At 43.5% G+C, this 23,155-nt stretch overlaps 2 protein-coding genes across 5 annotated transcripts in view; one reads left to right on the top strand and one right to left on the bottom strand.

The window, feature by feature from the left end:
* Positions 1-234: 234 nt before the first annotated feature.
* USP30 (ubiquitin specific peptidase 30) lies at positions 235-15,876 on the bottom strand. Of its 3 annotated transcripts, none has more exons than XM_074554504.1 (13): positions 15,858-15,876; positions 14,271-14,380; positions 12,695-12,880; positions 11,301-11,404; positions 9,226-9,324; positions 8,515-8,557; positions 8,167-8,261; positions 7,055-7,114; positions 5,513-5,599; positions 4,954-5,034; positions 3,951-4,170; positions 3,277-3,400; positions 235-2,398 (listed from the first exon to the last, which is right to left on the bottom strand). In XM_074554504.1, the coding sequence occupies exons 2-13, from the start codon at positions 14,368-14,370 to the stop codon at positions 2,161-2,163; spliced, it is 1,437 nt and encodes a 478-aa protein (XP_074410605.1). In that variant the 5' UTR covers positions 14,371-14,380; positions 15,858-15,876; the 3' UTR covers positions 235-2,160. The 3 variants fall into 3 exon arrangements, with proteins under 3 accessions (XP_074410605.1, XP_074410603.1, XP_074410604.1); XM_074554502.1 differs by lacking the exon at positions 15,858-15,876 and adding an exon at positions 14,865-14,999; XM_074554503.1 differs by lacking the exon at positions 15,858-15,876 and adding an exon at positions 14,830-14,951.
* SVOP (SV2 related protein) overlaps positions 15,030-23,155 on the top strand; it is a 20,247-nt gene continuing 12,121 nt past the window's right edge. Inside the window, exons 1-5 of one of the 2 annotated variants that reach the window (XM_074554505.1) lie at positions 15,030-15,840; positions 17,902-18,062; positions 20,255-20,340; positions 21,232-21,330; positions 22,578-22,649. In XM_074554505.1, the coding sequence (XP_074410606.1) occupies positions 15,806-15,840; positions 17,902-18,062; positions 20,255-20,340; positions 21,232-21,330; positions 22,578-22,649 (453 nt within the window). In that variant the 5' untranslated portion in view covers positions 15,030-15,805. Of the gene's footprint in view, positions 15,854-17,901; positions 18,063-20,254; positions 20,341-21,231; positions 21,331-22,577; positions 22,650-23,155 lie in introns of both variants that reach the window. The other variant, XM_074554506.1, reaches the window with a different exon arrangement.

Below are 23,155 nucleotides of genomic sequence, written 5' to 3'. Positions count from 1 at the left end.
TTTGGCTGGTTTGGAGCCTCTCCTGAGGAAGTGGGAACACCCCCGAGCTTTGGGCAGCACTATGAATTCATGAGGTACAAAGTTGCCCTAAAAAAACTATTTAAGACAGTTGTTATTTCAAAACTTCACACTGAAAAAAAAAAAAAAAAGCTTGTCTGATGAGGGATTTTTCTCCTCCAAGCTTACAAGGACAGAAAAGAGCTAAAAACAACCTACATATTTTATTCCTGGTCATTTAAAAGCAGGTTTTTAAAAGAGGATTTTTGCTGCTTTTCCCTCTGTGCTTTGGGATTTTTTAAAATTTTTTTTTTTGCACATCAAACAACCCAGAGCAGCAGAATTCCCCTTATTTCTATTTACAGGGCAGCCTGGAGCTGATGCAGGATTCCCAGATTTCTTCATAAGACCAGTAAGTGCCCACCAGTCCTGGCCCTGGTGTTTATATTCCATTTAACAAGGCCAGGGGCTGCTCTACAGTTGCAAGCCAGGAGCATGGATCCCAGTGCTGGGAATAGCAGATTCCAGCAATAAAATGGGAAGGGCAAGTCTAGAACAGTTACAGCAGCTTGGAAATCACAGCATTAAAAGTTGTAGTTGATGCTACAAAACAACTGGATTCAACAGTGCTGGAGGAAATGACAACACTGAGCACTAGCAAACACTTCCATGTGCTGATTCCAGCTGGATTCCAAAGGTATGGAGCAATAAATTAAGGTTTCAGCTCTCAATAGATACAAAATTATCTCCTGGATAAAGCAATTTAAATCAGGAGAAGGAATTTATAATATAAAGAAGTAAAGTGGGAGGAAAACTGTGTGACCAGGGAAATCTTTTGGATGGGGGGGCAGTTTGTGGAGATGCCTTGACTTGGTGGGTCAGGAGAAATGGAATTCCATGGGTTCATCCCATGGGTGTGAGGCATTCCCAGGACACAGTGGGCATGCAGAGGGCTGGCCCAGTGGCAATGCAGCTGCTCAGGGAAGCTCAAGGCACTTTTGTGTCTTAAATCACTGCCAACAGCAGCTTCCCATCACCCCCTCCCAGGGCTCCCCACTGGGAATAGAGCCTTGGGATAAAATCCCTGCCTGACAGACAAAGGCTGCTCAACAGCTGGGGCTGGAACAGCTCTGGGAATTTTGGTACAAAACACAATTCCCAGCCATTGCCACAGGGAAGGGAACCTGGAGGGGCTGGTGCATTGTGGAAAGGGACTGGGATGGGCAGGGGCTCCTCAACAGCAGCTTGACATCAACCCATTCCAGGGCTCCCCCTTGGGAAGTGAAATGCGTGGGATGGGATGGAGCATCTCCCTGGGAAAAGTGCGGTGTCAGGACACGGACCAGAGCCTTGGGACAGGCAGAAAACACTTCTCAAACACACACCTGGGGCTGCACGGGGCTGGAACAGCAGGGCCTGGGTACAAACCACAGCTCCCAGCTGCTCCCACCGGGAAGGCAGCCTGGACAGGGGGAGGTTTGCATAATGGAGAGGCTCCATCCGAGGGCTGGGACCTCCTGAGGGCTGGGACCATCCCAGGGGCTGGGGCTATCCCAGGGGCTGGAACCATCCCAGGGGCTGGGGCCATCCCAGGGGCTTGGAGCATCCCAGGGGCTTGGATAATGCCAAGGACTGGGATGGTCTCAAGGGCTGGGACCATCCCAGGGGCTTGGATAATCCCAAAGGCTGGGATGGTCCTGAGGGCTGGGATGAACCCAAGGGCCGTGAACATCCCAGGGGCTGGGACAGTCCCAAGGGCTGGGATGGTCCTGAGGGCTGGGATGACCCTGAGGGCCGTGACCATCCCAGGAGGGTCCCAATCCCTCTCCACGATCACCCTTGGGGACGACCCCAAGGGCTGGGATGACCCCAAGGGCTGTGACCCTCCCAAAGGTTAGGATGAGCCCAAGGGCTGGGATGACCCCGAGGACTGTGACCATCCCAGGAGGGTCCCAATCCCTCTCCACAATCACCCTTGGGGATGATCCCGAGGGCTGGGATGACCCCAAGGGCTGGGATGACCCCGAGGACTGTGACCATCCCAGGGGCTGGGATGACCCCGAGGGCTGGGATGACCCCAAGGGCTGGGATGACCCCGAGGGCTGGGATGACCCCGAGGACTGGGATGACCCCAAGGGCTGGGATGGTCCCAGCAGTGCTGTCTCAGCTCTGGGCCGGGCTCTGGGGCTGGCCCCGGCCGTGCACGCGCTCGTAGAACAGCAGGTAGGCGCTGGCTGCCAGCACCTCGTGCAGGCTGGCCCTGCGCACCGACTCGTCCGAGATCCAGAGCCACTGGCTGCCGCGGGCGCCCGGCGCGCGCCGGAAGGTGACGAAGTGTCCCGAGTGCATGTCCCCGTGGTGAACCACCACGGCCATCAGGCGGTACAGGTACAGCGGGGCCCTGCGGGGACACGGGTCAGCCCGGCCACACACACACGAACACAGGGCAGCCACAATTCCTGCCTGGAGCAAGGGGGTGGCTCCCTATGTGGCTGCTCTGTTCCTGGGATAGTGGAAGGTGTCTTTGCCCATGGCAAGTGGTGGGATGGGATGATCTCCAAGTTCCCTTCCAACCCAAATCATTTTGTCATCTAAACTGCTTTTTCCTGCTGCTCCATCCCTGGAAGGGTCCAAGGCGAGGCTGGACAGGGTTTGAAGCAACCTGGGATAGTGGAAGGTGTCCCTGCCCATGGCATCTCCAAGTCTCCTTTCAACCCAAACCATTCTGGGATTATGGGATTCAAACCTGCTGCTCCATCCCTGGAAGCACTCAAGGACAGGCTGGACAGGGTTTGGAGTGACCTGGGGTAGTGGAAGGTGTCCTTGCCATGGTAAGTGGTGGGATGGGATGATCTCCAAGTTTCCTTCCAACCCAAATCATTTTGTCATCTAAACTGCTTTTTCCTGCTGCTCCATCCCTGGAAGTTCTCAAGGACAGGCTGGACAGGGTTTGGAGTGACCTGGGATAGTGAAAAGTGTCCCTGCCCATGGCATCTCCAAGTTTCCTTTCAACCCAAACCATTCTGGGATTATGCTACTGCTCCATCCCTGGAAGCACTCAAGGACAGGCTGGACAGGGTTTGGAGTGACCTGGGATAGTGGAAGGTGTCCCTGCCCATGGGAAGGGGCCTGCACCTGGATGGTCCCCAAGTTCCCTACCTACCTAACCCATTCTGGAATTCTATGGAAAAGGATGATCAGCCTCAGGACAAGGACAGAAGAAAGGGAGACAATCTGAAGGAAAGAAATGAAGAGAGAGGGTACAAATCTCTAACTTACCTGCACTCAGGGAATGCAGCAAGTGGGAAAGTTCCTGGGGACATTAAAAATGAGGGAGAGGAGGAGGAGGAAGAGGAGGCACCATTCATGAAGAGAGGTTTGGTACCAGCTGGTTGTTCTGCATCTGCCAGAGGAAGGAGAAATTCAGGAATTTAACTTGAATGCTGTTGCTAAGAACAGAATCCCTGCTCCTCAACACGGGATATGAAGGTATTTTATTGATTTTTATATCCAAAGGCAATGGATATTTTATTCAAATTCATTTTACATGACACATATGGAAATTGCCATGTGTCCAAAATCCCAACTAAAGGAATATTAAGCTGCCTAAGGACAGACCTCCTACAGCTGGATTTTCCAACAGTTTTTGAAGAATCCACCATTCCCACCATTCCCTCTCACTTGTCCTGAAGTCTTGGAAGAGACCTCTAACAAGAAAAACCCTGGGACATCCCAAGTTCAACACTCCTTTGGATATATATATTTTTTTAAATATATATATATTTAGTAGGATCAAAATGAAATTTTCCAAACTGAACTGCAAATTTGGGAAAGGCAAAGGGATTTCTGTCCTCTTTGCAGAGCCCCACATCAAGATGCTAAACATGGCTTGATCCTGCAGAGATCCCTGACATGCAGAAAGAGCTAGATCATTTTATTGGCAAAGGAGGTACCTGAAGGTTTCCCTGCTCTCCCATCCTTTATTCCAGGCGTTGTCTCCTCTGGGTTTTTCTGGCTGAGCTGCTCCTGGCAGGATTTGGGACCAGGAACTCGATATTTGTAGATGTCCATGACCAGGAACTCGTTGAACTGGACGTGTTCGTGTCTCTTCAGGGGAGTGCCTTGGTTTGACCAGCTCAGCCTTTGCAGGTGGATGCACAAACACTGGGGCAGCTTCAGGAAAGCAAAATCCACATTTTTTCATGGAAAGAAACAGCTGGTAAGTCCAGGGAATAAGGAAATGAATTTCCCTTATCTCTGTGTAATCTCAGTGGCAACAGCGTCCTTAAAATGTGACAATAATTCTTGTGAGATTCCTGGTATCTCCTAATCCCCAAAAATTAATGGCTTTGCACAGGGGAAAACCAAAAACATTAAGTGTTACAAAGAGCTGAAATGAAAAATAATTGCTGTAGTAAGAAGTACATCATTACTATTATTATTATTATTATTATTATTATTATTATTATTACTGGCACCTGAGGCTCCTAATTACACACCAGTGCCCTGCTGGCCTCTGCATGACAGGATTACAGAGCAAAAAAAAAAAGTTTTTTCTTAGAAATCACACCTGATGTTTACTCACCAGCTGTACTAAGAATATGTTAATTTCTCTGAAATGAGGAATTGCTAAAGATGCTACAAACCCTGTAAGTATAAATCAATTTGCTCACTGAAGAGCAAATGTAAAATTAATGTAAAATCTAAGACGTGACACTGAGCCAAATTCACATTTAAGTGTTTTTCTAAATAACAGAATATTCACATCCTCTAATTGTTTAATGCTTCATGTTTTGCTGAGTTGAGACCTCAATGCCCACAGATATTTGCCAGGTGAGTTTACTTTGAAAAATAAAACATTTGTGGTCTAGCAGCAAGAAATGGACACAACCAGCTCCAAGGGAGAAGTTACTGTGACAGGATTTAGGGGATTTGGAGGGGTTTTTTTTGCCTCACCTTTCCTAACTTTAACTGCTTAACAAATGTTGTTCTCTGGTTTTCTATGCTCTGTCCATTCAGAATTCCTTGTGCCTGGATCTGGAATGAAAAGGGGAAAAAATGAAGGCACCTGCAGACAGGAGCAATTAATTGTGTAGTTTATGCTCAGTGCATTAATCCCACCTAGGAATGCTCTTCAGAATTCCTAAAGGGTCAAAATTCTAAACCAAAATCAAGCAGAAATGAGAATTTTGAGAACTCCATTCACTCAGAACTGCCTCTTCTGTTCATTTTTAAACAGAATTGATTTTTTAATACCAGAGCAAAAAAATTATCCCTGGTGACACCTGGCAACTACAGAATAAAATATTTGTACATTTTTGAAACAGCAATAGTAAGTAAAGCCTCAAATACTTCATGAGGTAAGAACTCCTTGTTAAATATCTGAAATTCCAGAGGTTTTCCCCAAGTCCTGAAGAAAAAAGAGGTGAAAAGCAAAGCCAGGATTGTGTGAGCAGGCTCAGAACTGAGCAGGGAGGTGACGGGAATTAAAGTGACAGGAATCAAAGGGACCTACTTTGGTGCAGTTGTCACACACAACATCCTTGACAGACTCTGAGGAGATGAAGTGATGGAGGCAATGGTCCAGTGTCATGGGACGACCCTGAGGGCCAAGAAAAACCAGAATTATTTGCAGGAATTTTAGGGTGCATTCCACTGGATTTTGGAAAAGGGATTTTTAATAATTTTTTCCATAAAAAAAACTACAGAACTGCAGATTTATTTCATGAAAGAACTGAGTAAATGGCTTTGGGTGATCGTGGAACTGTGGGGATTCTCCTTTAGCCTGGATTAAACATGGAAAAGTTTGCAGCTTTTGGATAACAGCAGCAGTGATTCCCTGTGTGAGCCTTTCAGTGGGATTTTAAACCCCAGATTTCTGCCCTGTTCCTATTTATCTCCCATTCCAGCACTTCAGGGATCACTTCATGCTCTCTGGCCCTCTCCATAGCAGAAATACAGCTTTTAGTGGGATTTAGGCCTCCTTGCTGCCCTTCCTCACATCCTGCCCTGCCAAGGATTGGATAAAACAAAACACAAAGAGCAGAAGATGTGCCCAGATTTCAATCCTGGCTGTCCAGGAGGGCACTCTGCAAACAGCAATCACAATTTCCATGAGCTGTGGAAAGAAATCCCTACCAGACATGAAGCAACAAACTCTTACAGTCCAAAAATATCCTGCAGATGATGCCCTAAAAATCCACAATGTTTTGTCATTTTGAAGTTTTTCAGAGCCAGAAAGAAATGGAAAAATTTTCTAGTTGAATTCACCCCCTGGTAAAGCTTGGATGGGGTAAGGTGTGAACTGCCACCTTGCCAGCCCTTGGCATATGATCTGGGCTCTTCAAATTTGTGGAAATTTGTGGAAAAGACCAAAATTTTGTGGAATTTGTGGAAAGGACCAAATCCTCCACCAGGAGAAACAGAAAGCTCTGCTGGCATCACCAAGTTCTGCTTGTTGGGCTCATGAGAAGCTCTTAGAGTATTGAAGTTCACCATATATTGAAGTTGGAGGGGAGACGACCCACCTTGTGTTGGTCAGCCATCGACTCCACTTTATTCATCAATCAATCACCTTTTATAACAGTGTTAATTCACTTCATGCATATTGCAAAATCTGAGCTCACAATAGGTCAGAGATTACACACCAACTCCACCTTATGTTTCCAATACCAAGATTTGGGTTCTCAAAATTATTCTTGCTTTCCCAAAACAGCCAAAGATAGAACATCCACTTGTTATGAGAAAGCTGCCTGAGAACTCTGATGTGCAAGGCTCTCAAGGCCTTCTTGTTTGTCACTTTTACCTGTAATTAAAAATAACCTGAGAACTTCTGCTGTTCACAGAAGCAGGCTGTGAGAACCTGCTCCTCACAGCTGCCTTCTAGGCCATCCCTGAAAAAATCTCCAACATTAGAGCAGTTTGGGAGAAGGTCCTGCAGCAGCACAGGGTTGAAACAGAGCAGGAAAAATCAAGCCCTGAAGGAGCTCTGGGTGTTTCCTGCACCTGAGGAAGGGCTGGGAAGGGCAGGGAGGAGCAGGAGCAGGGGGATACGCACCCACACAGCCGCTGGAATGCTCAGGGAGAGGCTGTCAAAGGTGTCAAACCTCACAGGGCTCTGCAAGAGAACATTCCAGCATTTATGGTCAGTGATGCCTTCAGTTTTAGCTTCCGTGTTTTTCACATTCTGCACTGCATTAGGATGTAACTCTGAGATTCACAGAAAGTGTTTGCAAGTTCTCCTCACAGTTCAGTCAGACAAAACAATCCTTCTCCAGCCCCAGAAACAAGGATACTATTACAGCTTCTAAAAAGTGTAAACAACAAAAAGGCCCAAAAAGTCCAAAAAGTGTAAATTGAGGAGAGCAAACTGAGAGGATGAGACTTCATAACCTCAAGTGGTAATTGGACAATTAACCCCAATATGGAAATGGACCAAAATTTATAAAAAAGTGTGAAAACTCATGACCATCTTGGGTCAGGCTCTTGTACTCAGCAAGGAGTATCTTGTGAAACCTCTTTAATAAATATTTACTTTATTCTTTAGCACTGTGTAGCCTCTGTTCAAAGCAGCCTTCAAGGCATCATCAGTCCCCAAAAATTCCAACCCAGCTCTCCCAAGGTGAGCCTGTGCCCTGTGCTGTCCATAATTCCCTGAGGAACAGGATCCAAACCCCTCAGATCCCCAGGGAATATCAGGAATGTTCTGCTCGGCCTCTTCTTCCTCATTCCAATTTGTTTGCAAGGTTTTGGGAAATAAAATGCAAAATGTTTTCTTGGTTTGGGCTATAAATGAGGTTTATTTTCTGTATTTTTTCCATTGTTCAGGTTGTCTGCATCTCCTTATTTTGGATAACTGGACTTTGCAAAATGTGCTGAATGAGCAGCAAGTCCTAAACTCACCAGGTGAGTGAATGTTCAGGTGATATTATTAATTAATTAATTGTTAATTCAATAATAGAAGAAAACAACCGTTATTCTGGTTGATGAGGCAGCTGTTACCCCCACAAGGTGCACCACCTGGATTTTTTTTTGTCTATTTAGGGATAAATCTTTGTTCATCACCAAGGGATGATGGTTCCAGGAAGAACTCTGAGCATTGGAAATCCCTCCTCACATGACACAGATATTAATAATAATAATAATATAAAATATGATCTATTTCCACACCTGGTGCTCACAGTGTTTGCAGACCATGTTGCTGGTCAGCCTTCCATGGAAAGGGTGCTGAGATTTCCAGTGGTTGGACACAGGGGGAAGACATCCTGCAACACAAAAATTGTCCTTGGATTTTCCATTCATCCACTTCCATCACTCCAATCCCACATTTTTGCCCTTCAGTCACAAAATTAATGCCTCCAAAGCACATTTTTGTCACAGTGATTAATAATTAATTGAGGTTTATTTATATTTTTGATTTCTATTTCAGTTCAGCACAAAGATCAATTAATATTATCCCTTTAATAAACAAAACTACCCTATGAATATTCAGAATATCCAGAAGGGATAAAATCCTACCTCTTGTTCTGCAGCTTATTTGCTTTTGGATTATTTCTGGTTGCTACAGAGGGAGATAAAAACATTTCATTAACCCTACCTCAGCAATATTGAAAAGATTCAGAAATTTAATACATGAAGTATTAAATGTGCTCCTATTTCATCCCTAATTGTCTTTTCTGCCATTAGAAAAATTGTGGCTCTTTATATTTGTAAGAACAAAAAATCTTGGTACAAAACAAATTTATAATTGACAATTGCACATAAAAGGAATCATTAATCTGCAGAACTCTCTGCCTCAGAAAATGAAAATGGGAGATTTTGTCTTTTTTTGGTCTATATTTTAGGCAAAACCAGATATTTTCCATCTGCATCAAGCTTATCAATTTTACCTCCATAAAACTCTTCCAGAAATGTCCTTTTTGCACTTTTCAACCCTTTTTCAGGTGGGAAATAAAGATCAGAGTAACTGCTTGGAGGGACTTAAATTAAATCCCTACATCCCATGGATTTAGGGATGCAAAACCCTCAGGAAAGCAAGAACACTGAAAATTCAGAGATATTTTCTTCGGAAAACCTGAGAATTCTTTAAATTTGACTTATTGATGAGTCCTTATCAAAGGATTAAAGAACAGCTTTGGGAAGAGATTTAAAATATCCTAAATATACATTTTCTACTTGGGAATCTGGGCAGATGACAGGAGTTTCTGGGAAGGAAAGAAGGGGGATCACCTCCAGGGAATGCACATCAAACAGATGGGTCACACGGGGCTGCCGATCCCGCTCGTCCTCCAGGGAAGAGGTCAGGACATGGAACAGCTCATGGGCATCCTGGAAATGGAGTCAGGGAAAAAAAGGCATCAAAAAAACATCCCAGGAGGGCTGGAATTCCACAGGAAATTCAGGAAAAATTGCAGCTCAGAGACTGGATTTATTTTTGTTTTTATTTTTAATTTATAGCTATATTTATGCCTATATTTATACTTACAAGTTTTATGTGTATAATTTAATATTTATATTTACAGCTATATTTACAGCTATATTTATATTTAGATTTACAGTTATAGTTATAGTTATAGTTATAGTTAGTTATAGTTATAGTTATAGTTATATAGTTATAGTTATAGTTATAGTTTAGTTATAGTTATAGTCACAGTTAAGTACAGCTAGAATACATAATATAGATCATAATATATAATATTATATATATAAAATATGTAAGCACATACTAAATATAAATAATAATGACAAATAAAAGTTTCTAAATAAATATATTGAATATGTTTATTCAATTATATACATTAAATATATATTATACTTTATACAATTATATATGGCTATTATATACAATTACTGTAATGTATAACTTTTATATAGATATATTGTATACATTATTATAATATATTGTAATTATTATAATATAATATTATAATATATTGTTATTATAATATAATTATTATATTATAATTATTATAATATATTATCATATATTGTAATTATTATATCTAATGCATATAATTATTATATATTATAATTATATATGTTATTATATACAATTACTATTATATATCACTATTACCTATTAACACTACTACTACTACTACTACTACTACTACTACTATTATTATTATTATTATTATTATTATTATTATTATTATTATTATTATTATTATTATTATTATTATTATTATTATTATATTTGTGTTTATATTGAATCTATTTTGTTGTGCCCAAAAGCTTCCTAACAGCACAAAGTACTCAAGACATTCTGGGCCATATAAACTCACAAAAAATGAAAACACTTGGGAGTAAAAAAAATACCCCCAAATAAATTTCCAAATCCCTGTTTTCCTGGAATTTGAGGGAAATATCCTTGGAAATCAGTAATATATTTTAGGAATGGATAATTGATGGAGTACATTGGCAATACTGACAAAAATTGCAAATAATTAGGATTACTGAAAAGATTGGAACAGATCCATTATCCAGAGGGAAATCAGGGATCTGCTGTGCTTTAATATCCCTGATCCTGTTGGTAAGGACAAGATTTGGAATTATCTGAGGAATTCCCAGCCCACTGAGAGCCCCATTCCCAAGCTGTGAAGTTTCCCACCAGTTTTTGGAGCAGGATCCAGCTCTGTCAGCCCCAGCCCTGTGGGTTTTCCAGCTGCACTCACCTGCTCCTCAAAGGAGGAGATCTGCTAAGGACAAGGTTTGGAATTCCCTGAGGAATTCTCAGCCCAACTAAAAGCCCCATTCCCAAGCTGTGAAGTTTCCCACCAGATTTTGGAGCAGGATCCAGCTCTGACATCCCCAGCCCTGGGGCTTTTCCTGCTGCACTCACCTGCTCCTCAGAGGAGGAGATCTGCTAAGGACAAGGTTTGGAATATCCCAGCCCACTAAAAGCCCCATTTCCAAGCTGTGAAGTTTCCCACCAGATTTTGGAGCAGGATCCAGGTCTGACAGCCCCAGCCCTGGGGCTTTTCTTGCTGCACTCACCTGCTCCTCAAAGGAGGAGATCTGCTAAGGACAAGGTTTGGAATATCCCAGCCCACTGAGAGCCCCATTCCCAAGCTGTGAAGTTTCCCATCAGATTTTGGAGCAGGATCCAGGTCTGTCACTCCAGCCCTGTGGGTTTTCCAGCTGCACTCACCTGCTCCTCAAAGGAGGAGATCTGCTAAGGACAAGGTTTGGAATATCCCAGCCCACTGAGAGCCCCATTTCCATGCTGTGAAGTTTCCCATCAGATTTTGGAGCAGGATCCAGCTCTGACACTCCAGCCCTGGGGGTTTTCCTGCTGCACTCACCTGCTCCTCAAAGGAGGAGATCTGCCACCTGTTCATCCTGAGCACCTCCAGCAGGCAGCTGGCATCCAGGACATCGTCCTCTGGCACCTCCTGGCACGACAGGGCTGGGGAAGGGAAGGCAGGAGTGTCAGGAGGAGCCAAAAATGGGGAAAAATCAGAGTTTGATGGGGTTAGAGCAGCAGCAGCCTCACACCACTTCCCCAGGAACATCCCAAGGCAGAAATTTCCTTTATAAACAACCTGTGAGGGAAGCCAAGGGGGTCACTTGAGGGTTTCAGAGATTAATTTAGACCAAAAATTAACCAGCTTGAGCTTAAAATCTTAAATATTTTATAATAATATTTTGTATTTTACATAATATGTATTACATAAATTTATTTATACCGTTATTCATTAGTTTATTTATCTATTCATTAATATAATTTGTTCATTATATAAATTTATTATATAAAAGAATATTATTTATTTTATAAGAAAAATTGTACTTACATAATATTGTGTATTTTATAATAATATTTTGTATGTTATATAATACCTATTATATAAATTTATGTATATAATAACATAAATTTATATTTTAAAATTATAATTAAATATATATTTATATATATTATATAAATAACACATATTTAAAATTATATTCTAAATTTAAAAATTTAGAATATAATTTATAAGTTTATTTATTAATTTATTTCTATAATTTATTACATAAATTTGTTATATAGAATTATATTATTTCTTTTATGATAACTTATTTTTAATCTTTTATAGTTTATATTTTATAATAATATTTTGTATGTTCTATAATACCTATTATATCAACAGGTATTAATATAAATAATAAGTATATATATAATTAATACATATAAATTTACTTATATAACTTGTTTATTTATTTTACTACTTTATCTATTTAAAGAATTTATTTCTTATATAGTATAAAATAATAAAAGTAAATAGTAAAAGTAAAAAGTAAAAATAATAAAAGTATATTATTTATTTTATAATAGTATTTTATATTTACCTAATATTGTATCTTTTATAATAGTATTTTATTTCAATTTTTAATATCCAAAACCTTGCAAAGGGATGGTTGAATAGTCCCAGGTTTTTGGAAAAATAGTAAGCTTGGGGAAAACAAAAAAGCTAAAATTATTTGCCAACATTTTTAATAGAATTCTAAATTTCTTGAACCCTATGGAATTCAACTGTTCTGTGAAAGGTGCCTGAGCTTTGCCCAAGGCATTTCAATTAATCCGAAAATCAGAGAGTGAAATAAAACAGGGAATACAAACCCCACCAGCTTCTTTCTTTGGGAAAAGAGCCTAAAAATGCCAAATGCTCTCCTTAAACATTTAACCCTTGCTTTGCCACAAGAGGAAATGCACCAGTACCTCTGAGGAGCTGCAGCAGAGTCACGGAGAGGTGCTGGGGCTGCTCCTGGGGCTGCTCCTGCCCCGTCCTGTACTGGGCTGTGAACTCCTCCAGCCACCTGATGAACGAGGGGCAGGAGGACAGGCCCTGCAGCAGGGAATTCATGAAACACGTGTTGCCCAGGTTCAGCAGGCCTGGCACGAGCCCTGCAAAGAGAATTGCAAGAGTTTCCACCACGAAATCCAGGGGCAAACATCCTGGTTTTTAGCAGGAATGCTGGGTAATTACAGAAAAATTTATTTCAGTCAGTTCCGTTTTCAATTTGTGGTGTTTCGGTTCATCTTTCAAAAATTTCACAAATTTTTTCAGCATCCATATAATTAATATATGGTGCATATATAATTAATATGGTGTATATGTGTATAATATAAATGTGTATAATATGCTGTATATGTGTAATAGGTGTATAATTAATATATGGTGTTCACATAACTAATATATGGTGGGATCATATATTAATTAATATATCATTTTTATATATAGTATAATTAATATATGGTGTATATATAATTAATATGGTGTATATGTGTATAATATGCTGTATATGTGTAATATGTGTATAATTAATATGATGTATATATAATTAATATATGGTGTTCACATAACTAATATATGGTGGCATTATATATTAATTAATATATCATTTATATATATATAATATATATAATTAATATATGGTGTATATATAATTAATATGTGGTGGTATTATATATTAATATAATTAATATATATAAAATGTGTACATATAATTAATATGGGGTATATGTGTAATATGTGTATAATTAATATATGGAGTATATATAATTAATATATGGTGGTATTACACATTAGTATAACTAATATATAAAATGTGTACATATAATTAATACGGTGTATATGTGTAATATGTGTATAATTAATATGGAGTATATAGTAATTATTATATGGTGGTATTATATATTATTATAATTAATATATAAAATGTGTATATATAATTAATGTGGTATATATGTGTAATATGTATATAATTAATATAAGGAGTATATATAATTAATATATGGTGGTATTATATATTAATATAATTAATATATAAAACGTGTATACATAATATGGTGTATATGGGTAATATGTGTATAATTAATATGGAGTATATATAATTAATATATGGTGTATATATAGTTAATATATGGTGGTAATATTTATTAGTATAATTAATACATAAAATTATTATATAATATATATTATATAACATAGGAAATTAATAATAACAACAACATATTAATTAATATATCATTAATTAGTTAGTGTAATAGAATTTCCTTTAACAAAACAGTTATTCAGCATTCTGAATCAATAGACTCAGACACCAATCATTCCCTTCCTCGGGGGTCGCCCTGCATCCGATGGAATTCCTTCCTAAAATCCTACTAAGCCAGCTGGAAAAACGGGATCAATCCCGTACCGGGGCTGTTCCCGGTACCGGTACCCCCAGCCCCCATCGGTACCGGTACCGGCACCCCCAGTCTCCCCGGTACCGGTACTCCCCCCCCCCGGTACCTCTCCGCCGCCGTTTCCTGCCGCTGATGGGGCCCCACAGGACATAAATCCCGGCCGCCAGCGCCGCCGCCGCGCCCCCGAGCACCCCCCAGCTCCGCATGGCTCGGTGCCTGCCTCGGGAAAAACGGGGATAGGGTCAGGGGCTGCGGGAATAACGGGAATAGGGGCAGGAGCTGCGGGAATAACGGGAATAGGGGTCACGATCTGCGGGATCAGTGGGACCGGCTCAGGAGCTGCGGGAGCCCCGAGAGCCCTCAGCCCCCCCGGGCCTGCCCCGGTAACCGGAGCGCAAAGAGAATGCGGATATGGGAAAGGGGAAATGGAGCAGGGAAAGGGAAGGGGAGAAGGGAAGAAGGAAAGGGAAAGGGAGAAATGAAGGGGGAAAGGGAAATGAAGGAGGTGAGGGAAGAAAGAAGGCGCTCGGCCGAGGTTCGCCACGATCAAGCCGAGCTCCCCCCGCCCGCCCTCCCCTCGGACCCGGCCCCCTCCCGGCTCATTCCGAGCCCCTTCCCGCTCCGTCCCGACCCGCTCCGGGTGCAGCCGCCCCCTCCCCTCGGACCTGGCCCCCTCCCCCGCCCGCAGCAGCCGCCGCACCGGCCCCTCCGCCAGCATGGCCGTGCCGGAACGCGAGCGCGCGGCCGGGTGGAGCCGGGGGGACGGCAGCGGCGCGCGGACCGGCCGGGCGGCGGTGCCGGAAGTGGCGCGGGGGGGCCGGTGATGGCGGGGACCGGCCATGGCGGCGGGCGGTACCGGGGGCGGGCCCGGAGCGCTGTGGGCGGCCCGGAGCGGGGGAAACGGGCCCGTTCACGGTGTGACAGCGGCTGTGCTGGGGAGCCTGTGCGGCTCATGCCGGTCCCGGTGTGACGGGCCAGATCCCCGCGCTGCCCGGCCCTCCCGAGGTGTCCCGGGAGAACAGCGGGACAACACCGCAGTCCCGCCGCTGCCGTGGCGCTCTGGTTGGGATCTTGAGGGCAAACCCTCCCGGAAAGATTGTGCTGCCCGGGAGTTCCCGGTGCCGCTGGATGTCACCCCCGGGGACACGGCCCGGGGCGGCGCTGGCAGCGCCCGGGCTCGGGGCTTTACCCGGTCCAGCCCCGCTGGGGCCATGGGGGAACCGCGGCTGAGCCGAGCTGAGCCAAACCGAGCTCAGGCAAACGCTGCGGGCCGAGCCGAGCTGTGCTGAGCTGAGCTGAGCCAGGCCCAGCCATGGCCAGGGCGGGAACCGAGCCCAGCTGAGCTGAACCGATCCACGCTGAGCTGAGCTAAACCGAGCCAAACTGAGCTGAACCGATCCACGCTGAGCTAAACCGAGCCAAACTGAGCTGAGTTAAACCGAGCTGAGCCACGCCGAGCCGAGCCAAACCATGCCGAGCTGAGCTGAGCCGTGCCAAACCGAGCCGTGCCGAGCCAGGCTGAGCCCGGCTAAGCCGAGCCAGGCGCGGCGGTTCCTGCGGAGCTGTCCAGCCCTTCCCGGCGCTCCATCCCGCAGCCCGAGCCCGCCATGCGGGAGCGATGAGCGCAGCCGCCGCCCGGCCATGGAGGAGGATTTGTTCCAGCTGAAGCAGCTGCCGTGAGTAGCTCCGGTACCGTGAGTAGCTCCGGCCCCTCCGGCCGCGGGGATCCCGCCGGTGCCACCGGGGAGCCGCTCACAGCGCGGCGGGCAAGGCCATTTTCCCGCCGGGTGGAGCATCCCGAGGGATGCAGGAGCTGTTTGTTACATAAATTCACTCGTCTCGCTTGATTTTCTCTTTTTTTTTGTTTGTTTGTTTGTTTGTTTATTTTTTCGTTTTTTTTGTTTTTTTCTCGGCGTGGTTTTTACCACCATCAAAAAAAAAAAAAGGCTTGGGTTAAAATCGTGGGGATTTTGCATCACCAAGGGTTGCGATAAAATCGTGAGGATTTTAGGAGAGGAAACGTCGGGATCGCCTTTGCAGCGGGGTTTGGCTGTAAATAACGTTGTGCTTCCTCGCCATCCTCCTCCTCCTCGCCAGGGAGGAATTGCAGAGCAGAACCTGCTCTGTCAAGGTGGGGTGGGGGGGACCCCAAAATCTCCCTTGGGATTGGGATTTCTGGAAAGCTGCACGAGGAAAATGCTGATTTTTGGGATTTGTGGTTGCTGGATCTGTGCAAAAAAAAAAAAAAAAAAAAAAAAAAATTTAAAAAAAGGCAAAAACCCAATCCCAAACCTGCTGAAATCTTTGGTGCCTTTAACCCCAGGAATTCCTTCCTTCCCCCTCAATTCCTTCCTTTCAAACCAGCCTGCTTTTTCCAACTGCTCCATTCTCAGGTGTTTTGCAACATATTTCCTATTTATAAATCATGGGCTCCGCCAGGCAGGGAAGGAACGTTTCAAGTTGCTGTTAAATATTCATGAGCTCGTGTCAATGACAGAGCACCCTGTCCCAAAACATTCCTGCTAACTTGGACGGGAGCTCCAGCTCTTTTCCAGCCCTTGCTTAGGATTCAGCTTGTCAGGGAAAAGAATCTGAGGTTATTTTATCAGAGGTTATTATTTTATCAAGCTTTTTTTTCCCATTTTTAAGCCCAAAACCTGGGAATACATCCCAAAGTACCTTCCAGTGCAGCTGTTTTGGTGCTGTGAGATTTTGTAAATAAATGCAGCAGCTCCCTGAGATGTCCCAGATGTGAAAATTTTGGCAAATATGGAACAGAAATGATCCCTGTGGAGTTTTTTTCCTTTGTTTGTATCAGGTTTTTTTAATCTATCCCTAAATTATGCACCTATATTTTTATTTTCTGTGCTGAGGAATATGGAAATCTGGATTTGTGATTTCAGATTTTGTAGGATCCAAAGCTGGAATGATCTTTAAGGTCCCTCCCTGTGATTCTGGGATAATTTAATTTATTTCCAAAACTATTTCACTTTAATCCAAGGGATTTTCACTTTCCAAAGGGAGAAAGTTCTGTTGTGTTGGATAAAGTGAAGGAACTTTGAGGATCTGTTCCCAAACCTTTGGCCACAGAAAACTTCATAAATGGGAAAAGAACCTTCTCTGTGGGAAGGGAGCAAATCCCTCTGACCAAAACATCAAAGCTGTGTCAATTTAGCAAATTCTGGTCTTAAAATACAGATATTTCATTAAAGACATGATATTAAATTATTCTGTTTAAGATGCAAGCAGAGTCACAGAATCATCATCCTGCTGGGAAAAAAAAAATCCATCCATTCAGCTCAATTGTATTTCACTGAATAATATTTCAAATTCTGGTGCATTTCTGGAGTTTTTAATCACAAAAACAACTCAGGAAATGGAATTTGGGCTCTTCCTGCCTGAAAACCCCTGAAATTCAATGACACAGCAGTGCTTAATTCCAATTAAATCCAGTTCAATGACACAGCAAAGCTTAATTCCAATTAAACCCAGGCCCACCGAACATGGATCTCATTAAATATGCATCATTCCATCATATTTTTATGACCTCTGTGGTTTTATAACTTTGTGGATAGCACAGTAACAACCTCTGTACCCATCCCCGGGTAGGACACCTCAAACCAGACCCAAACCCAAATCCCAGTGGAGAGTGGAGACAGGGAATGAGGAGAAACCTTGATGGGAAAAGGGTTTCGATCCTCCTGGGAGGATCCATCCCGCTGTTTTTGTGCTTCCAGGGTGGTGAAGTTCCGCCGCACGGGGGAGAGCTCGAGGTCGGAGGAGGATGGAATTTCGGGAGAGCACGAGGTGCAGATCGAGGGGGTGAGGACGGAGCTGGAGCCCGTGGAGCTGGAGGATGGAGCTGCGGTGCCCAAGGAATTCGCCAACCCCACGGATGGTGAGCAGGGCTCGTTTTCCTGCAGGAAAAACCTTGTGGAGTCTCTTCATCCCAGTCAAATTGGGTGCAAAGGGTTTGGAATTTGCCAACCCCATCCATGGTGAGCAGGGCTCATTTCCTGCTGGGAAAAACCTTGTGGGGTCTCTTTATCCCAATCAGGCTGGGTACAGGAGATTTGGAATTTTCCAACCCCCCAGATGGTGAGCAGGGCTCATTTTCCTGCAGGAAAAACCTTGTGGAGTCTCTTCATCCCAGTCAAATTGGGTGCAAAGGGTTTGGAATTTGCCAACCCCACCCATTGTGAGCAGGGCTCGTTTTCCTGCAAGGAGAACCTTTTGGGATCTCTTCATCCCAGTGAGGTTGGGTACAGGAGGTTTGGAATTTTCCAACCCCATCCATGGTGAGCAGGACTCATTTTCCTGCTGGGAGAGCCTTGTGGGATCTGTTCATCCCAGTCAGGTTGAGTACAGGAGATTTGGAATTTTCCAGCCCCATCCTTGGTGAGCAAGGCTAGTTTTCCTGCAAGGAGAATCTTGTGGGATCTCTTCATCCCAGTCAAGCTGGGTGCAGGAGGTTTGGAATTTTCCAACCCCATCCATGGTGAGCAGGGCTCATTTTCCTGCTGGGAAAAACCTTGTGGAGTCTCTTCATCCCAGTCAAATTGGGTGCAAAGGGTTTGGAATTTGCCAACCCCACCCATTGTGAGCAGGGCTCGTTTTCCTGCAAGGAGAACTTTGTGGGATCTGTTCATCCCAGTCAGGTTGGGTGCAGGAGGTTTGGAATTTTCCAACCCCCCAGATGGTGAGCAGGGCTCATTTTCCTGCAGGAAAAACCTTGTGGGATCTCTTCATCCCAATCAGGCTGGGTACAGGAGATTTGGAATTTTCCAACCCCATGGATGGTGAGCAGGGCTCATTTTCCTGCAAGGAGAACTTTGTGGGATCTGTTCATCCCAATCCGCCTGGGTACAGAAGGTTTGGAATTTTCCAGCCCCATCCATGGTGGGCAGGGCTCATTTTCCTGCAGGAAAAACCTTGTGAGATCTCTTCATCCCAGTCAGGCTGGGTGCAGGAGGTTTGGAGAAGTTAAGGATGCTCAGATATAAATAATAACTCAAGGAAATTGTGTTAGAGCTGACAATGGTGGTTTGATCAGCCCATTCCCTGTGGGGAGCTCTCTGTGCTCCTTTTTGTGTCCCCAGTGCTGGATGCTCCTGTCAGGAGTTGTGGATGCAGCTGCCACACTGGAATTGGAATCCTGAGCTCCCTCAGGAGCTGCTCACACCTGGCTCTCCTTCAAGGCTGAGATGAATCTGCAGAGTTCCTGGCTCCTCTTTTCCTGGAGGACATCAGGAATCTCCATCTCAGCCTCTCTTCCTGCCTGGAAGGAGAGAAGAGAAATTTCTCCTCTCTCACTGCTTTAGGAGAGAGGAGAAAATTTGGGTTTGTCTTAACACAGTGTGAAAATTTGGTGTTATTCTTTTTTGTGCTTTATCCCTTAGATTTTGTTCAATTTCCTCCTGGTTTGTGTTGCTGTGGGGATCTCACAGCCAAAGCTTTTCCTGAGGAATGTCCTTTCCAAGCTGATGGAAATGTGAGAACTGTGAGGCTTCAATTGATTGAAACAACTCAAATATCAAAATGTGCTTTTCTTGGTCATTTCATTTTGCATTTGAGCAAAGGAATTTGAGACATCTCAAATTTGAGACATCTTTGAACACCTCCAGCTGGAACAAACTAAAGATGTCATGGGAAACAACCAGCAGCATTTTGAGCAGAAGCTGGGTTTAAGATTTGTGTGTTTTGGAGAAATTCTTGATTTGAATAATGAGAAGTTGCACTGAAATATTCCCTGCAGCTCCCAGCAGTGCTGTGGAATGGGACAGAGCAGTTTCTCCCCACAGAAAATTGCATTTCAGTGGCTGCAGGAGGAAGAGGCTGAACATGGGCTGGATTTGTGGGTGCCACACTGATTTACCTCCATGTGGTTAAAATATTCTAGGAATAATTCCAATTATTTTGGCCACAGAGGTTTTCCTGAGTAGGAATTGTATAATTACACCTAAGTAGCTCTGGTATAGATTTGAGATCTCAGCAGATTAGCCCAATTAATTAGTAATTAAACCAGAAAATTCTCTCTCAAGGGCTGGTTTTTTCTCAGGAAGTAATCCACTGGAATTGTTTTCTTTGCAGATACTTTCATGGTGGAGGATGCAGTGGAAGCCATTGGATTTGGGAAGTTCCAGTGGAAGCTCTCTGTCATTACTGGATTGGCATGGGCAAGTAATTGGGATCAGGATCAATTCATGATCAACACTTAGGAAACCTCAGGGATTTCAAATAATTTTCAAATAAATTTACAATAAAGCAAGAATTTCACTGGGAGTTCTAAACCAACAGCAGCACTCAGCCTTGTTGGGAGGGGTAATGATGGATTTGTCTCTGAAGTTCTTAGAAATCAGGGTTTGGAAAATTATTTAAATTCTTCAGGTTGGTTTCAAATGAAAGAGGTTCCAGGCTGCTCCTGCAGTGATTTTGGCACATTCCTCCCATCAGCTGCCACCTCAGTTGTCTGTATCAGTCAGGATTGCTGTAATCTCAGTTTCAGAGGAGCAGCAACCCAGCACTTCCACTTTTAACGTTGATATCAACAATAAAAAAATGTTGGTTTGCATTTTTCTGCTCTCTCTGAAGCTCTGTTCCACCTCCTGTGGTGCATTTCAGGATCCTGATGCCTGGAGCTGTATTTACTGGCTTTTATCCATGTAAAAAGCTGGAGTCTGCCATGGTTAGATCCTAAATCACCTGTGGAATTTGGTTTCAGGGTGATCAGTGCAAATCCAGGAGTGTTTAAGGGAATAATCACAAGATATTCAACACTCCTGACTGAATCCATGTGGGAAGAAGCTGAAATCTGGAATTTGCACTATGGAAGTGACTGAACTGTGTCACTGACCAGCCAAACCTTTGCATTCACCTCTTTAAATCCTCTCTGCCAGAGTTACTAAAAGTGCTGACAATCAGAAATGACTTTAAATATTAAATATTCAACATTTTCTTCAACCACAAGGTGGGAACATCACGGAAATGTCACCAAGGCCTAATATTGACTCCTAAATCCACCTGACTTGCAGGAAATTGTTGATTTTTGCTTTCTTTTCCCCCTGCAGATGGCAGATGCCATGGAAATGATGATTTTAAGTATCCTTGCTCCTCAGCTGCACTGTGAGTGGCGCTTACCCAGCTGGCAGGTTGCATTGCTCACCTCGGTAGGAAAAATACCTGACAGCTCCTGTCTTCCCTGAGCTTTTGCCATCATTGTTATCCAGACATTTTTGCTTTGTTATCCCCCAAAATTAAATCTCCTCATGGCCTTTGCAGGTTGCCTTCAGCTTGGAAGTTTATAGGAGGTTTTTAAAAAAAGATTTATAGGAGTTTTTTTAAAGATTGATGTAATGAATTTCAGTGAGAACTGAGGGCAGTTTTCAGGTTTCAGGCTCAAAGTTTTGTGTAATTTCTAGGAAAACCTATGAATTGTCTCAGATTTATCCTAAAATTCAAACAATTTGATTATTTTTTTACAAATTGGTAAATTTTTATTCTCTTGCTTGCAAATTATTCTCTCTCCTCACATTAAAGCTTTCTGACATGCTGAGAGCCCTGAGAGAGAATAAAAAGTTGATTTTTGAGGTTGGATTCAATGATATCAGAAATCTTTTCCAGCCTAAATAATTCTGGCACTATCCAGTGATCTTTGGAAGCAGAGATCTTACAACACCACCTCCAAGGAATGTGCTGTGATGTTGGAATCCTGCAGTGCCTTTAGGGATAAAAAAACAAATTTGGAAACCCTTCTCCACTGTTAAATGCAGGGACTTTTCCCCCTGAATTTCTCTCTCCTTTAGTTTTTAATGCCCTTTGTTTGTGTGAAATCCTTCAAATGCTCAGCAGATTGTTGTCCTTGAATCCCATGAATGTCCCATCCCTGAGTGGCACCTCTGGGTATTTTCTTTCACACTTCAGACTTTTGTAAACTTTTAAGGTGTTATTTTATCTCCATTCAAACCTGGGAGCTGCTGAGGATGGTGGTAGGAGGCTGGAGGAGAGAATCCTCAATGAGATCCTGCAGATCTCAACCAACAGCTCCAGAGCTTTTATTCAGGATTATTTTCCCTGGAGCTGGAGATCTCTGTGTCTTCCAGGGCTGGACTCACAATGTGACAATACCAGTGTTCCCAGTTCGGGCCAGACTGGGATTGTCTGGGTTGTCACTGATGGGTTTTTTAATGCAAAGCTGACTTGAGGAGGGACCTTGTTGCTTCCCTGCTCCAGCCCAGAGAGAACTGGCTGATCTTTAAGATCCTTTCCAACCCAACCCATTCTCTGACCTCCTGCACACCTCACTCTGTTTTGGGCTGAAATGTTCTGGTTTCATTGGAAATTTGTGTTCTGTGTTTGTCACACTGGAATTTTCACTTGTTAAGGGAAAGATTTTTTTTTTCCTGTTGTTCCACAGGTGGTGTTTGTGGGAATGATGTCCAGCTCCACCCTCTGGGGAAACATTTCAGACCAGTATGGGAGGAAAACAGTAAGTCTGCAGCTCCTGCTGGGGTCTATCCCAATATTTCTGCATGGATGTTTCAGTGCAGCTGGCCCAGAGAAGCTGTGGCTGCCTGGAAGTGTTTGAGGCCAGGCTGGAGCACCCTGGGATAATGGAAGGTGTTCCTACACCTGGAATGGGATGAGCTTTAAAAGTCCCTTCCAATCCCAAACCATTCCAGGATTCCACAATCCCAAATGTCCATGTACACCAAGCAGCACTAAGCACATCCAGAGCTGAGCTCCTATTGAAGTCAGAGGGAGAGATCCACCTTGCATTGATCAGCATCACTCCGATTTATTAATCAATCAGACACTTTTTATAACAGTGTTAATCAAGCTCATGCATATTGCAAAATCTGAGCTCACAATAGGTCAGAGATAACACACCAACCCTCCTTATGTTTCCAATACCAAGATTTGGGTTCTCAAAATTATTCTTGCTTTCCCAAAACAGCCAAAGATAGAACATCCACTTGTTATGAGAAAGCTGCC

This window comes from Zonotrichia albicollis, chromosome 18 (assembly GCF_047830755.1).
Source record: "Zonotrichia albicollis isolate bZonAlb1 chromosome 18, bZonAlb1.hap1, whole genome shotgun sequence".
Taxonomy (NCBI): domain Eukaryota; kingdom Metazoa; phylum Chordata; class Aves; order Passeriformes; family Passerellidae; genus Zonotrichia; species Zonotrichia albicollis.
This window is presented reverse-complemented; position numbering and strand designations above follow the sequence as displayed.